General features: G+C 44.5%; 1 protein-coding gene across 1 annotated transcript in view; it reads right to left on the bottom strand.

The window, feature by feature from the left end:
* whrnb (whirlin b) overlaps window positions 1-16,562 on the bottom strand; it is a 181,217-nt gene that overhangs the window by 6,529 nt on the left and 158,126 nt on the right. Inside the window, exons 9-12 of the mRNA XM_063195915.1 lie at window positions 15,551-15,811; window positions 14,644-14,980; window positions 9,348-9,544; window positions 977-1,093 (exon numbers count right to left, since the gene is read on the bottom strand). Of these exons, the coding sequence (XP_063051985.1) occupies window positions 977-1,093; window positions 9,348-9,544; window positions 14,644-14,980; window positions 15,551-15,811 (912 nt within the window). The remainder of the gene's footprint in view (window positions 1-976; window positions 1,094-9,347; window positions 9,545-14,643; window positions 14,981-15,550; window positions 15,812-16,562) is intronic.

Genomic DNA, 16,562 nt, shown 5'->3' on the forward strand with positions numbered 1-16,562 from the left:
ACACAATTTAGTGGAAGATACATAATGGCCATTGATTTACAGTGTCAAGAACAGCGGTAGGGAGGAGTAGATCAAATTGCTGTGTGGCGAAGGAATAAGTGTATTAAATCATTGTGAGCTATGCCGCCCCAGGCATCTTCTTGCTAAATATATGAGAGGGTTTTAGCTGCATGTCAGTATGTTAAATTTACATTCTATCTCATTTTTCATATGAAAAATAGTATTGTGTCATTACAGAAACAGTGTGAGGAGTAGCAGTCATTATCTTTTGCAATATATACCAAAATGTCATTTATATAGAAAAACCAAAGAATACTTAAAAAAAAGAATATTCATAGCATGACGCATACAGAGACATTTCCATCAATGCCATCTTCAGCACTGAAGATGGCTTAGGCTGAAATCTTAGCCTACGGTATGTGTCATGCTGTTCCACGATATAAATACAAGATTTTTTTATTTAGAGTGTGCTTTTTCTATAACAAATATACTGATCCAATTGCTCAAACCCAAAGACCTTTTTTGAAACAATCTGGATTTGAGCGCACTTCAGCATACAAGATGCTGGTCTTGAAATTGAAAGGTTGTAGGTTCAAATCCCCCATCATCCACGGCTGAAGTGCTCATGAGCAAGGTACTCTCACAGAAGGTGAACTCACAGTACTCCAGGGACTGTAACCAATACCCTGTACCTATGTATAGAGTTATTTTGGATGAAAGCATCAACCAGTGGATTTCTTGCCTTTATTACTGTAAATACAACAGTATGAGATGGTAACAGGAAGCGAGTGGGAGAGAAAGAGACGGGGGAGGATCGGGAAATGACCTCGGGTCCGAATCGAACCCGGGTCCCCGGCGTAACAGTGCAGTGCCCTAACGTTTGAGCCACAGCAGGGGCAGCATCAGCTAAGTATAATGTGATGTAATGTGATGTAATTTGATGCGATGTGATATACAGTATATGTGGATAACTGACCTGGATGGTGACTATGCGTGGCATGGGTTGTCTAGTGTTGGCACCCCCTTCAATGGCTATGCCCAGCGTTGTGGCACTCTTTTCCACCCGCACCAGGCACGGCTCAGACATACTGGTCTAGAGGGAAAGAGCAGACGGCCATTAGGCTAAGTGAAGCAGTCACATAGCAGCATAATAAAACATACAAGTTCATGGATGGGAGACACAGAGAGAGACGGGGGGTGGGGGGATACGGAGAGAGAGAGAGGGGGGGATACAGAGAGAGAGGGGGATACAGAGAGAGAGAGAGAGAGAGAGAGAGAGGGAGAGAGAGGGAGAGAGAGAGAGAGAGAAAGGAGGGCAAAGAGCAGGTAGAAAGATAGAAGAAAAAGAAAAGAAAGGCAGACCCACAATAAAGAAAGAGCCTAAATGGATGCCTATAAATACACCACCTGCTCACACCACCCACACCACCCCCCCCCCCCCCAACACACACACACACACCCTCAACTCTCCATCCTCCGCCCCCCTCCACCCCCCTCTCCAGAGTGCATTATTGGCTTCGGCGCCGCGGTGGCTTTGATCAGCGGCGTTAATCTTGGGAGACTTCTCAAAGCTAATCTCGGAGACGCCTCTTGTCTATTTCCTCAGCTCCAGCGAACTTTTAATTAAGCTCTAATATTCGGGGTCAGAGGGGGCGCGAGGGACTGGTGGAGCTGTGGTGCTGTGTGCTGTGGTTAAACCCCCCCCCCCCCCCACCCCCCGCTGCCGAGATAGAATGCCACCAGAGAGAGAGAGAGAGAGAGAGAGAGAGAGAGAGAGAGAGAGAGAGAGAGAGAGAGAGAGAGAGAGAGAGAGAGGTGAGTGGTGGAAAGTGGTGCGGTGCTGTGCCCGCTGCCGAGATAGAATGTCACCAGACAGAGAGAGAGAGAGAGAGAGAGAGAGAGAGAGAGAGAGAGACAGACAGACAGACAGACAGACAGACAGACAGACAGACAGACAGACAGACAGACAGAGAAGATTGCCATTAGTGCCACCCCCATCACCACCCCACCACCACCCTCATGCCCTCTGTCAAGAGAAAGAGAGAGAGAGAGAGAGAAAGAGAGAGAGAGAGAGAGAGAGAGAGAGAGAGAGACAGAGACAGAGACAGAGACAGAGACAGACAGACAGACAGACAGACAGACAGACAGACAGACAGACAGACAGACAGAGAATGGTGCCATTAGTGCCACCCCCATCACCACCCCACCACCATCCTCATGCCTTCTATCAATAGAGAGAGAGAGACACAGAGAGAGAGAGAGACAGAGACAGAGACAGAGACAGACAGACAGACAGACAGACAGACAGACAGACAGACAGACAGACAGACAGAAGGGAAACATTAGTGCCACCCCCCACGCCCCCACCACCACCCTCCTCGTTCTTCCCACTCCCACATCTTCCATCTCCCAGATTACCTCACTTCACCCCTCCCTACTCTCAATTAATCCTCACCTCCTCTTCCTCCCCTTACACCATCATGAGTGACACATGTACAGTATATCACGAAAGTGAATACACCCCTCACAGTTTTGCAGATTTTTTAGTATATCTTTTCATAGGAAAGCATTACAGAAATATAACTTTGACACAATGATTATTGACCTTTTAACAACATATTTAACCACTTAAATTTCTTGTTCACTCAGAAAAAAAACAAAATACAGCCATTAATGTTTGAACATATACCCACAAAAGTGAGTACACCCCAGATTAAAATCTGGTAGAGAAGGGGCTATGTTGGCTCGAATCGTCTCGAAATGAAACGAAATGAAAAGGGATGACAAGGGAGGTCATCAGTGTGCGTTTCAGCCTTTCTTTGCATTGAACTTTTAAATTTTGGGTCTGCATCTGGCTTAAATAGATTGGTGTGAGATTTGAATGCAATCCTATGGAGAATATCATGATCTGCTTCAGTAGTCACAGTGCATGTTGACATGCATGTTTCTTTTTGGTGTATTTCAGATTGCCAATGTTGACAGCATTCATGCATCCCCAAACCATGTCAGTCCCACTACCATGCTTGGCTTATGAGAGGATACACCTTTTTTGTAAAACTCACTTGTTTACCACCACACATGCTTGACACCATCTAAAGCAAATTTGTTTATCTTGGTCTCTTCAGATCACACGAGATGGTTCCAGTGATCCATATCCTTGGTCTGTTCATCTCTCTTGAGACCAAGATAAACAAATTTGCTTTAGATGGTGTCAAGCATGTGTGGTGGTAAACAAGTGAGTTTTACAAAAAAGGTGTATCCTCTCATAAACCAAGCATGGTAGTGGGACTGACATGGTTTGGGGATGCATGAATGCTGTCAACATTGGCAATCTGAAATACACCTAAAAGAAACATACATGTCAACATGCACTGTGACTACTGAAGCAGATCATGATATTCTCCATAGGATTGCATTCAAATCTCACACCAATCTATTTAAGCCAGATGCAGACTCAAAATGTAAAAGTTCAATGCAAAGAAAGGTTGAAACGCATACTGATGACCTCTCTTGTCATCCCTTTTCATTTCGTTTCATTTCGGGACGATTCGAGCCAACATAACCCCTTCTCTACCGGATTTTAATCTGGGGTGTACTCACTTTTGTGAGTACATGTTCAAACATTAATGGCTGTATTTTGTTTTTTTCTGAGTGAACAAGAAATTTAAGCGGTTAAATATGTTGTTAAAAGGTCACTAATCATTGAGTCAAAGTGAAATTTCTGTAATGCTTTCCTATGAAAAGATATACTCAAAAATCTGCAAAACTGTGAGGGGTGTATTCACTTTCGTGATATACTGTAAGTGCAGGCATATGTAAGTGCAGAAAACAGCAAAATCCAAAGTGCTCTACAGTACAAAAAAGCAAATCAAAATCCAAAAAGCCATTCACCCTGAAGAAGGTTTCACGCCGCTACGCGTGTGTCTCTGCTCTCATGTTTTTAAACTTAACAGCCATGTTTAAATAAAGGCGTTTAAATATTTTTGTATAAGAAGAGTGCCTTGGACTCCCCTTTTGATAAGACATTGTTTCCCCACACCAAAGAGCACCTTCAAGATTTGTTCAACAATTCCTGAGCACTTTGGAGTTTCTCTTCACTCAAAGCCATATGTGTCTGTATGTAATGGACACGTCTCTCTGGGGAAAAATACATCCGACTGTGTTGCTGAAGTGTGAATAATCAAGTACGCCACAATGTCTGGATGAGCATTTCTGAAAACGTTCCAAAGAGAGACTGAGAGCAGACAGCGTGTTTGATTGATTGCAGACGGCTCCTAGATAACAAGGAGCCAATTCTGTAAAACACTCTCGGAGACATATACTGTACTCTTTTGGGGAACAGTTCCAAAGAGGCTGGTACTCATAATGGTACCACTACACTCATAAGTAATCACAGAAGTAAAAATAAAAGTAAAAGTTAAAGTAAAAAAAAAAAAAGAAACTCTCTTTCCTTACAACACAGGTAACTTATCTGAGTAATTAGTAGAACTGTGTACTTGTCTTACAATCAGCTGCTTCTGTGGTGGTTGGATGAAGTTTGTGGTGGGTTCTTATTAGGATTTTAGTGTTTTTCAGTAATAATAGCAAAGCCTCATTAAGTACAATGGAGTAGATGGTGTAACAGCTATGTGATATCATGTGCTAGTGTTGTACTTACACCATGAATTAACTTTTACTTTTACATTTGAGACCTCTGAGTAAAAACAAGGTTATACAGTACAGTCAGTCAAGCTTAGTAATGGTCCTTGAGTGCGTTTATATGCAGTTCAGTATCCCGAATATGAGGCTTATCCTGGTTATGATCATATTCGGGATAAGGTGTTTATATGAGCACAGAACGTTATATCCCAGTCAACATTCTTGGCCGTTATAGAATTCTCTTCAAATGCGTGTAGCCTGGATTCCAGCAACAGCGTTCTATGGGAAGCCCCTGTATTCGGGATAAGGTGTATACATGTGTCAGCATCCCAGCTTCTTTCGGAATACTCCACCTAGCATATCCCGATTTCTCATTGTCCCGAATAACCCCTATACTGAAGTGTTTATATGCTCAAGTGCAAATCCGGGATACGTAGCCCCTTAATGCACGCCGTATCTCCTGTGGCACGCTGTAATAGACATTAAAACTTAACTACTATAGTGCTACACTACTATGACAGTGCACAGGGTTTTTAGTAATACATTATGACTTGGTCAGAGCCATTCTGGTAACATCTAATTTATACTGCCGTGTCTTAAGGGGTTAATATCCCGATCATATTCGGGATACTGAACTGCATGTATACGCACTCACAAAGTATTGATAACTAATTCATGTAGCCAGGGCTGGACTGGAACAAAAAAGACCATTCTTTGCATGATCCCTCAAAGTGTGGAGCAGCATTTCAAGGTGCACTGTGTCAGATGGTGGCTAGAGTAGGTATTGCAACTATGCTGCTCATTGAATCTGTGTTGTCGACTGCCAAATTTGACTGCCAATATCTTTTCATGAAAATGTACTAAATAATGAACCAATGTTTACTAGCATAGCCAAATTAAAGTAAGTTTTGCAGCTAAAAATGTCTATTTCTGGAAATTCAAAATGGCGGACAATGAGGAAGATCCCCCTTTTCATGTATGAAAACGGCAGTTTTCCGATTGAATAGGCCTACTTAATTGTCAGAATGAATAGGCCTACTTAGAATTTGACGGTGGTGGTAAGTATTCACGAAAAAGGTACAATTTGTGAATGGGCAGCATGAATTCTGTATATAAACTACTAAAAACATTACACTGTGCACCTTTAAGAAAATACAAAAAAACGCCACCAACACCATTGGCCCCCGAGGAATGAGCTGATTACCACCCTAGCCCTGAATGTAGCCTGGCTAAGTGTAAGAGAGTGTGACTTTTCTCTGCAACATTCATCCAAGTACTAACCATGCTCCATATAATACAGATGTGTTTTAAAGGTTAGGCCTTTTCTGATGGTGACCTTGCATTTAGATGGTATGCAGAGCTAGTTTCACAACAGCGATCATCTGACATTTCCCAGCAAAACCACCTAATAGTGAGGAAGAAGTAAAAGCCTGTCATGGCGTCCTTGGCTTGGTCTATAATTTGATATACATTTTCACTGAACTGAAATAGAACAAAATAATAGAGAAAATAATGAAATACTTTTTTCTCAGTCGTGCTTTTGTTGCTTTTTCAAAAGCTATCCAGAGGCCACGCGGGGCAGAGCAGTAGACTGACTTTTGCGCGTACAATTTCCGTAGATATGAGTTGAATAAGGATTTTGTGTTCCCCGGTGTTTTGTTTGGTCAAAAGACATAATTTCAGTTGAAGTGCGTGAAGGTGCTTTCACAAGAATAAGAGTTGGAGCAGACCGAACGAACAGTATCCATTCTGACCTAAAGCTTTTATCCTGGGTTTCATTAGTGTGAAAGCTGCCATCGAACTTAGGAGCACACTACTAAATCAAGCTGACGCAGACAGAAGAAGGCAGTATCCGTGGCCACGCGGTTCTCTGGACCGACAAAACATTACACCGAATGCATTATGGGTAGGCAAATATTGATAAGGGAAATGGCAGTCCGACCAATTTGGGGTTTTGTTTGCCAACGTGAAAAAGGAGTTACCTTTTGCAGTCCGTACGTGTACTCTAACAACATTACTGTCTGGTGCGGATGCTAATAATTGAACCAGTGATGTGAAAGAGAGCCTTGAAATAAAAAATAAAAAAATAAAAAATTGAACAGTAATCAGTGTGCTGTGTCTTCTTATTATTCACCCATGGAATAAATTTGCCTGCCTCACAGTCACACAAGCATATGGAATGTGAAAGACAGCCTTGGGCGAATTAACCCCTTGACACAGAGCTACTGTTACTATAACCTCATTGTCAGCATTTTTTAATGACCAAGCCTTAATGTTCCTTAAGGGCATTTTCAAACCTAGTTCCCTTTAAGTGAACCAAACTCAGTCCTCTTTAAGTGGACCAAAAAGTGAACCGACAGCAAAAGGACTCAGTCCTGTTTTTGTTCATATTGTGTGTGTATTACTAAAAGAACCAATTGCTCTTTCTGGCTCTGTTAGGCATTTATGGCGTATCAGTCCTCTTTTTGATCACACCCGGTACTGTTGATGGACCCACACAGTAAAAGAAATGCTAACTAAACACTTTAGGGTGATAGGCCTACATAGTCATGCTGTGCTGACTTCAGGGTAAAGCATAGACGTGCTGTCAGCGGGGGGTATTCCCTCATAGTCGTCCTGCGTGCGAATGCAGGAAAGTGGTGGCGTGGTGTTTTTTCCCCGCCGAGAATTCAACGACGTCGATGACGTCAATTCACCTCCGTGACAACAGGGGGCGAACTAACTCATTCAGTTGAGCCCAGTCCCTAGAATGAATCACAAAGCTAGCCAGCTGGCTATCTAAAACGTAATATTCCACTAGTAGCCTACTTCTAAAAGTTGGGGCATAATTAGATGGTACAACATCAGTTTCTTTTTAGTCAAGTATTACAGTCCATGAGATTAAATGCCAAACAAACGCCATTTTAAAAGACTATGGCCATTCACACCTGGGGCCTAGTAGTAGCTAGCCAGCTAAATCAGTTATAAATTCGAAGCTAGTTGACTGAAACGTAATTCTACCACTAACAAAGATGCTTTTTGCTACTAATTTTAAAAGTTGTGGCGTAATTAGAAATGAATGATGGCATACAACATTCATTCTTTATTCAGGTTTTACAGTCCAGGTGGTTAAAATGCCAAACTAAATACAATAGATACATCTAATGGCCATATTAAAAGCTAGCTTAGCAACTGTCAGCCAAACCCATTCAAACTCTACAGGACATTAGCAAACCCTGTTTTAGGAGCTAGCTGCCACACTACAAACAAACAAAGAGGCTTCTTTGCTACTACTACCCTACAAACTTATATCATTTTCAGGATGGCCTTTTATGGATATTTTAAATTGATTTTTTGGGAGTTGTACTTCTGAAATAAAACACAGTTTCTCTTCTCCCTGTCAAGTAAACTCCTGTGATTTCCTGCCAAGTCAACCGCATCGTGTTTTTCCTTTTCCTTATTCAAATCTCTGCGGTAGGGTAGAAGAATAGAACACCACTGACCTATCAGGGCCAAGTACTCACTGAACTGCTGCAAGCACGTTGACCAATCACAGTCCAAGAGCGTCAGCTCATGGACATTTCAGCCTGGGAGAACCATGCGTGTACCGCAGCCAGGGGTTGTTTTATCGCTGCACAGTGGGGCGTGGTGGCTACTTTTCTGTACTGCACCTCCAACATGATCTCCAAAAATTCTGTGCTCCTGGACACGGATGTTAAGGACACAAAATCTGTGTCCAGGAGCACGGATTTTGCCAAAATTCTGTGCTCCTGGACACGGAATTATTTTCCGTGATGGACACACAGAAGTGCTCTCTATACTCCCACAGCTCTATGTTTCCACAGTCTTGTGTTTTCTCAGGATTTTTCTAATTTCAAATATTTTGTCTAAAAAAACCATTTCTTACTAACAGGTTAGGGTTAGGGATTGTTTTGGTCTGGGCACAGATGGTTTTCTTTCATTCATTATATGAGTTTGATAACCTAGCAACCAACTGGAAAAGGTATTTCTCAAAAATATGTCTTAAATGACAGGTTAAGGTTAGGGAAGGTTTTGGTCAGGGCACAACTTAAATTGCTATAGCATTATTTTGTTTTGGATTAGCATTTGGTATATATTTTCTAATGATAGAGTTAACACAGTTCTGTGGTAATAGCCTATAGAAAGCACTTCCGTGTGCCCATCACGGAAAACAATTCCGTGTCCAGGAGCACGGAAAACAATTCCGTGTCCAGGAGCACGGAATTTTGGCAAAATCCGTGCTCCTGGACACAGATTTTGTGTCCTTAACATCCGTGTCCAGGAGCACGGAATTTTTGGAGATCAGGCTGGCACCTCAGTTGAGGTGCTACTGTGAATTCCCCTTTAGAGAGTAACACCTAGAGAAGGACCAAACACATTCTAGAAGATGTTAAATCAACTCTATACGGCAAGTGTTAAATCAACACTACATATTTCACTGTGTTGGCCCATAGGCTCAACTACATCATAACAACATTGCTATGACTTTACTGAGAGAGCCTTAAGTAACAGATTGAGACTCGGTCATTATAATTTTGGTGGCAGTAAGGCTATTACATTGGCTCTGCGCAAAGAGGTTAAGTCACATAATATGATTGGTGGAAGAGAGACAGAGACTCATTGATATGACATTACCGAAAAGCTTAAGTCACGTAAGGCATATACAATTTGTATAGCACATGGTGGAGGAGAGAGACACAGAGACTCACCGGTGTCGGCGAGGGCTGCGCTGCGGCCCTCTCTGCTCCCGAGGGTTGTGGCGAGGGCTGGGGGGTGGCGGCGCAGGGGGGCTTGCCAGGCCTGGGGCTACTGTCCTTACTCAGGCCCCCCGACTCTGGGATGTCCACCCCACTGTCCTCGCTGAGGGTCTGGCCACTGTCAGACAGCTGGGACAGCGTGGCTCCCGCTGTAGCACACGGTACATGTGCACACATACAAATAGACAGAGACAGAGACCAGCCATGAGGTGAGACAAGGCCATGTACAGTGCCCTCCATTATTATTGGCACCCCTGGTTGAGATGTGTTTTTTAGCTTCCAATTATTATTATTTTTCTCTAAATAATATGGGACCTTAATGGAAAAAAAGAGAAAAATCCAACCTTCAATACAAGTGCATTTATTCAGTGGGGAAAAAAATCCCACATAAAGAAATAATTATTTGACATCAAATAATGTGTGTCACAATTTTTAGCACCCCTGTTGTTAATATTTTGTACAACCCCCTTTTGCCAACAAAACAGCACCTAATCTTCTCCTATAATGTTTCACAAGATGGGAAAAGACAGAAAGAGGGATCTTCAGCCATTCCTCTTTGCAGAATCTCTCTAAATCATCCAGAGACCTGGGTCCTCTCCTCTGTACTCTCCTCTTCAGCTCACCCCACAGGTTCTCAATGGGGTTGAGGTCTGGGGACTGAGATGGCCATGGGAGGAGCTTGATTTTGTGTCTGGTTAACCATTTCTGTGTAGATTTGGCCATATGTTTAGGGTCATTGTCTTGCTGAAAGACCCAGTGACAACCCATCTTCAGCTTTCGGGCAGAGGGCAACAGATTTTGATTTAAAATGTCCTGGTATTTCAAAGCATTCATGATGCCATGCACCCTAACAAGCTTCCCAGGGCCTTTGGAAGCGAAACAGCCCCACAGCATCACTGACCCACCCCCATACTTCACAGTGGGTATGAGGTGCTTTTCAGCATGCGCATCTTTCGTGGCACGCCAGACCCACTTAGAGTGTTTGTTGCCAAAAAGCTCAATCTTGGTCTCATCTGACCAAAGCACACGGTCCCAGTTGAAGCCCCAATACCGCTTGGCGAACTCCAGACGTTTGCGTTTATGATTGTGGGTGAGGAAAGGTTTTTTCCGTGCATGCCTCCCAAACAGCTTGTTGGCGTGTAGACAGCGCCTGATGGTTGATTTGGAGACTTTGTGACCCCAGGATGCTACCATTTGTTGTAATTCTGTAACAGTGAGCTTTGGAGATATTTTGATTTCTCTTACCATCCTCCTCACTGTGCGTGGTGGCAAAATAAACTTGGGTCCTCGTCCAGGCTTGTTTACCACTGTTCCAGTTGTTTTGAACTTCTTAATTATTCCTCTCACAGTAGATATGGGCAGCTGCAGTTGAGTGGCAATCTTCTTGTAGCCTCTGCCTGACCTGTGAAGGTCAACGCACATCTGCCTCACTTGTATGCTGTGTTCCTTTGTCTTTCCCATGTTTAAGAGTGGATAAGAGAAATGGCCTCGGTGTCACGTCATATTTATACCCCAGGGAAACAGGAAGTGATGAATTACTAATTAAATGTTCCTACATACTCTGGTAAACTTTGTAAACTACTGTAGAAATGACAGAAATGCTTCAATTATATTTATTTCCTGGGAATTCTTAAGGGTGCCAATAATTGTGGAACAGGTGATTTAATGAAAAATACAGTGCCCTCCATAATTATTGGCACCCCTGGTTGAGATGTGTTTTTTAGCTTCCATTTATTTTATTTTTTTTCTAAATAATATGGGACCTTAATGGAAAAAAAGAGAAAAATCCAACCTTCAATACAAGTGCATTTATTCAGTGGGGAAAAAATCCCACATAAAGAAATAATTATTTGACATCAAATAATGTGTGTCACAATTATTAGCACCCCTGGTGTTAATATTTTGTACAACCCCCTTTTGCCAGCAAAACAGCACCTAATCTTCTCCTATAATGTTTCACAAGATGGGAAAAGACAGAAAGAGGGATCTTCAGCCATTCCTCTTTGCAGAATCTCTCTAAATCATCCAGAGACCTGGGTCCTCTCCTCTGTACTCTCCTCTTCAGCTCACCCCACAGGTTCTCAATGGGGTTGAGGTCTGGGGACTGAGATGGCCATGGGAGGAGCTTGATTTTGTGTCTGGTGAAACATTTCTGTGTAGATTTGGCCATATGTTTAGGGTCATTGTCTTGCTGAAAGACCCAGTGACGACCCATCTTCAGCTTTCGGGCAGAGGGCAACAGATTTTGATTTAAAATGTCCTGGTATTTCAAAGCATTCATGATGCCATGCACCCTTACAAGGTTCCCAGGGCCTTTGGAAGCGAAACAGCCCCACAGCATCACTGACCCACCCCCATACTTCACAGTGGGTATGAGGTGCTTTTCAGCATGCACATCTTTCGTGGCACGCCAGACCCACTTAGAGTGTTTGTTGCCAAAAAGCTCAATCTTGGTCTCATCTGACCAAAGCACACGGTCCCAATTGAAGCCCCAATACCGCTTGGCAAACTCCAGACGTTTGCGTTTATGATTGTGAGTGAGGAAAGGTTTTCTCCGTGCATGCCTCCCAAACAGCTTTTTGACGTGTAGACAGCGTCTGATGGTTGTTTTGGAGACTTTGTGACCCCAGGATGCTACCATTTGTTGTAATTCTGTAACAGTGAGCTTTGGAGATCTTTTGATTTCTCTTACCATCCTCCTCACTGTGCGTGGTGGCAAAATAAACTTGGGTCCTCGTCCAGGCTTGTTTACCACTGTTCCAGTTGTTTTGAACTTCTTAATTATTCCTCTCACAGTGGATATGGGCAGCTGCAGTTGAGTGGCAATCTTCTTGTAGCCTCTGCCTGACCTGTGAAGGTCGACGCACATCTGCCTCACTTGTATGCTGTGTTCCTTTGTCTTTCCCATGTTTAAGAGTGGATAAGAGAAATGGTCTTGGTGTCACGTCATATTTATACCCCAGGGAAACAGGAAGTGATGAATTACTAATTAAATGTTCCTACATACTCTGGTAAACTTTGTAAACTACTGTAGAAATGACAGAAATGCTTCAATTATATTTATTTCCTGGGAATTGTTAAGGGTGCCAATAATTGTGGAACAGGTGATTTAATGAAAAATAATTATTTTTTAGTCAGGGATTTTTTTATTTTCTTACAATTCATTTGAGTTGAAGGCTACATTTTCCTAAAATTTTCAGTGTGACAGTATTCTTCTGCAATAAACACTGAATTTATTTTAAGGCTTTTAACACATCTCAACCAGGGGTGCCAATAATTATGGAGGGCACTGTATATGTAGCCTATGTGGATCAACAAGTAGCAGTGCACACATGGGGACACCGCACACTTGGCACACACACACACACACACACACTTATACTGTATGCACATACACCCACACACACACACCTACACACACACACCGACACACACACACACCTACACACACACACCGACACACCTACACACACAAACACACACACACACAAACACACACACACACACACACACACACACACACACACACACACATATACACACACACACACACACACACACACACACACACACACACACACACACACACACAGACACACACACACACACACACACACACACACACACACACACACACACACACACACACACACACACACACAGTTTATACATAAATTCATCTCACACTGACAGACAAGACACTATGCAGTCTAACACACATTCATATTCACACTATGTGACATGCGTCATCCTCAATCTACGTCAAAGGGCCTTTTTTTCTTGTGGTGTCAGATAGCTTCACTTCAATGCATTCAAAGCACGTATGAGTTGCATCCGGTGGCATAGATACTGTATAAACATAAATTCCACAGTTTTCTATGATCTTCCGCCATAGGCAAACAACAGTTTTCCGAGTCGTTGATAGCCAGGTCGCATCACGACTTCACTTGTTTGATGTCATGCAACCATTGCTTATTGATTAGAGCGCTGGCCTTTAGATAAAATGGTTGCAGGTTCAAATCCCGCCCTTACCAGCACCTCCATCCATGGCTGAAGTGCCCTTGAGTAAGGCACCTAACCCCACATTGCTCCAGGGCCTGTAACGGATACTCTGTCTGTACCTAAATTACCTTTAAGTCGCTTTGAATAATAATAACAAAAGAGTCATCTAAGTGTAATGCAATGCAATTGTGGTTTTGGTTAATAATGTCCAGAGGTGTCAATATCGGGTTAAGAAAGCAAGAATCCCTGCCACAAATTAGATCCAATTAGATGCAAATCAGTTGATCATAATGAACATGAACATGCATGAACATTCAAGACAGAAGGAAACTGGCAGGGTTTTTCATTTGCTTTTTTGACACCTCTGATCATGTCCCTCATTCATCTCCACAGCTGTGGCCTAGTAGTTAAGGAGATGGGCTTTAGATCAGAGGGTTGCCGGTTCAAATCCTACCCTTCCACTCCATGGCTGAGGTACCCTTGAGCAAGGTACCTAATCCAACACTGCTCCAGGGACAGTAACCAACACCCTGTATTTAAAATAACTTTACGTCACTTTGGATAAAAGCTTCAGCTAAGTGCAGTGTAATTTAATGTAAATTGACTGCATTAAAAATAATGTCTTTCCACTCAAGCACTCAAAGCGTTTTGCAAAGCATGCCTCACATTCACCCATTCACACTCTCATTCACACACCAGTGCTAGTGGCTGCCATGTAGGGTACCGTGCCACCCGGCCACCAGGAGCAACTTGGGGTTAAGTATCTTGCACAAGGATACATCGATGGGGTCAGGCAAAGCCGGGCTCGAACGTGTAACCTCCTGGTTGCCGAAAGGCTCCTTTACCACCTGAGCCATCGTTGTCAATATAAAGTCATGCAGTGGGTCTTGAGCTATTTTTCTTGAAGCACCCCCTAACCTGTGCCCAAGACAAGCCGCGCACCCCCAACCCAAACTTCTACATGTATTTACGGACTTTGAAATGATTTAAGTGATGAATTACATTCATTCTTTCTTTAGAAATTAATTAATATTTTAATGACTTTACATGGGGACCAAAACGTGTTTTAATTTTGTCATCATTTGGCTTAATTATAATGTTTGGAAGCAGAATTTTGGTTACAACCTCAACACAAACAAAATACCGTGCACCCCGTGAAATCTCTGGCGCACACCCAGGGGGTGCCCGCACCCCAGGTTAAGAACCACTGATGTAATGTAATGCAATGCAATCTCCACCATCTTACCTCTAGCCTGAGGTGGCAACCCCCTCCCCTCCGCTCCCCCCGCCCCCTCCGGCTCCGGGTTCAGCCTCTCCGTCTGGGTGCTGCAGGAGGTCACCGGGGAGGTCCGCAACGACGGAGGACCCCCAGACCCTCCAGGTCCGAGACTCGCCCCCACCCCCATCCCAGTCCCCGTCCCTTGCCCAGTCCGAGGACCGAGCTCCAGCCTCTCCGGGCTGGGATGGGGGGCGGCGGGCACCGGGAACGAGGGAGACATGGAGACCGAGGAGCGGACGGAGAGGGCCGGGCTACCCTGCTGTGACGACGACGAGGACAACCTCACGCGGGGCAGGACGGGCGACTGGTTGTGTGGAGAGAGAGAGATCCCCTGTTGCTGTTGAAACTGCTGGAGCTGCTGAAGTTGTTGCAGTTGCTGGAGCTGCTGCTGCTGATGGTGGTAGTGCTGCTGCTGCTGCTGCTGTTGCTGCTGCTGCTGGAGTTGTTGCTGATGTTGCCTGGCTGAGGCCCCCAGGCAGAAGTGGACGCTGGCCGGCTCCCGGCTGAGAACCGGCGACACGGAGACGGAGGCGGATGCGGAGATGGTAGAGGAGGAGAGCAGCGGGGAGGCGGAAGCGTTGCGAGGCACCGAGGGAGGCGTGTGCGGGGCGTGCGGGGGCCGATGGGCCGGGCAGAGGTAGGGCTGCTGCTGCTGCTGCTGCTGCTGCTGCTGCTGCTGCTGCTGCTGCTGCTGCAAGGCCTGATGGGAGTGGAGAGAACAAGTAGTGGCGGCGGCAGAGAGTTGCGAATGCGGGTGCGCGTGCGGATGTTGTGGGTGCATGTGTTGATGCTGTGCAAGTTGTTGTTGTTGTTGTGCGTGGGCGTGTGAGAGGAAGGCTTGTGTGTGTGTGAGAGCGTGAGTGTGAGCTTGAGCGTGGTGGTGGTGGTGCGTGAGAGCGTTGGCGTTGACGTTGACGTTGGTGGTGGAGGAAGCGTGGAGGCTGTGAGCGCTGTGGCTGCCGCGGTCGCGCTGCATCCGGCCGTGGGGGCCGGCGGAGGAGAAGAGCTGGGAGAGTTTGGAGGAGGAGGCTGGACGCTTGGTGGAGCGCCCCCCCTTGGGACTGCCGTGCTGCTTGGGAGGAGGAGGCGACGGCTTGAAGGAGGGGGGTGATTCGGAGGAGGAGTGGACTTCATCCTTAGATGGAGGGGGAGGGACCAGACACACAAGACAAGAGAGAGAGAGAGAGAGAGAGAGACATGAATACACACATTCACACATGCACAATCACAATCACACAGACACACACACAGTGGACTTCATCCTTAGATGGAGGTGGGGGGGACCAGACACACAAGACGAGAGAGAGAGAGAGAGAGAGAGAGAGAGAGAGAGAGAGAGAGAGAGAGAGAGAGAGAGAGAGAGAGAGAGAGAGAGAGAGAGAGAGAGAGAGAGAGAGACATGAATACACACATTCACACATGCACAATCACAATCACACAGACACACACACACAGTGGACTTCATCCTTAGAGGGGACGAGAGTAAAGTAGAACAGAGTAGAGTACCTTTATTAATACCGAGGGAAACTACAGTGTCTGACAGCTTACATAAATACACAAATAAAAAATGCATTGACAATAGCGGTGTCAACAATGATCGATTCGGCGATGCAATCCAATGCGGGGCATGGACGATCCATAATCGATCCGGCAATTTCCAGAATCGATCCAGCAATTTTTTTTTAAGTTTCAATAACTTCCATGTATATTTCGGGAGCAAATGAATGTTAAATTAAATAAAAGCACTTCAAAACATTGCAAGACTGATACAGACTGATACAGACTGATACAGAAAACAGCCAATAAATTGTTGCTCAGTATCTGACTACTTGTATTGCCTCATCATGACTGATTACATATTTGCTTTGCTTTCAGTAGAAATGTAA

Source organism: Engraulis encrasicolus, chromosome 3, assembly GCF_034702125.1.
Source record: "Engraulis encrasicolus isolate BLACKSEA-1 chromosome 3, IST_EnEncr_1.0, whole genome shotgun sequence".
In the NCBI taxonomy this organism is placed as follows: domain Eukaryota; kingdom Metazoa; phylum Chordata; class Actinopteri; order Clupeiformes; family Engraulidae; genus Engraulis; species Engraulis encrasicolus.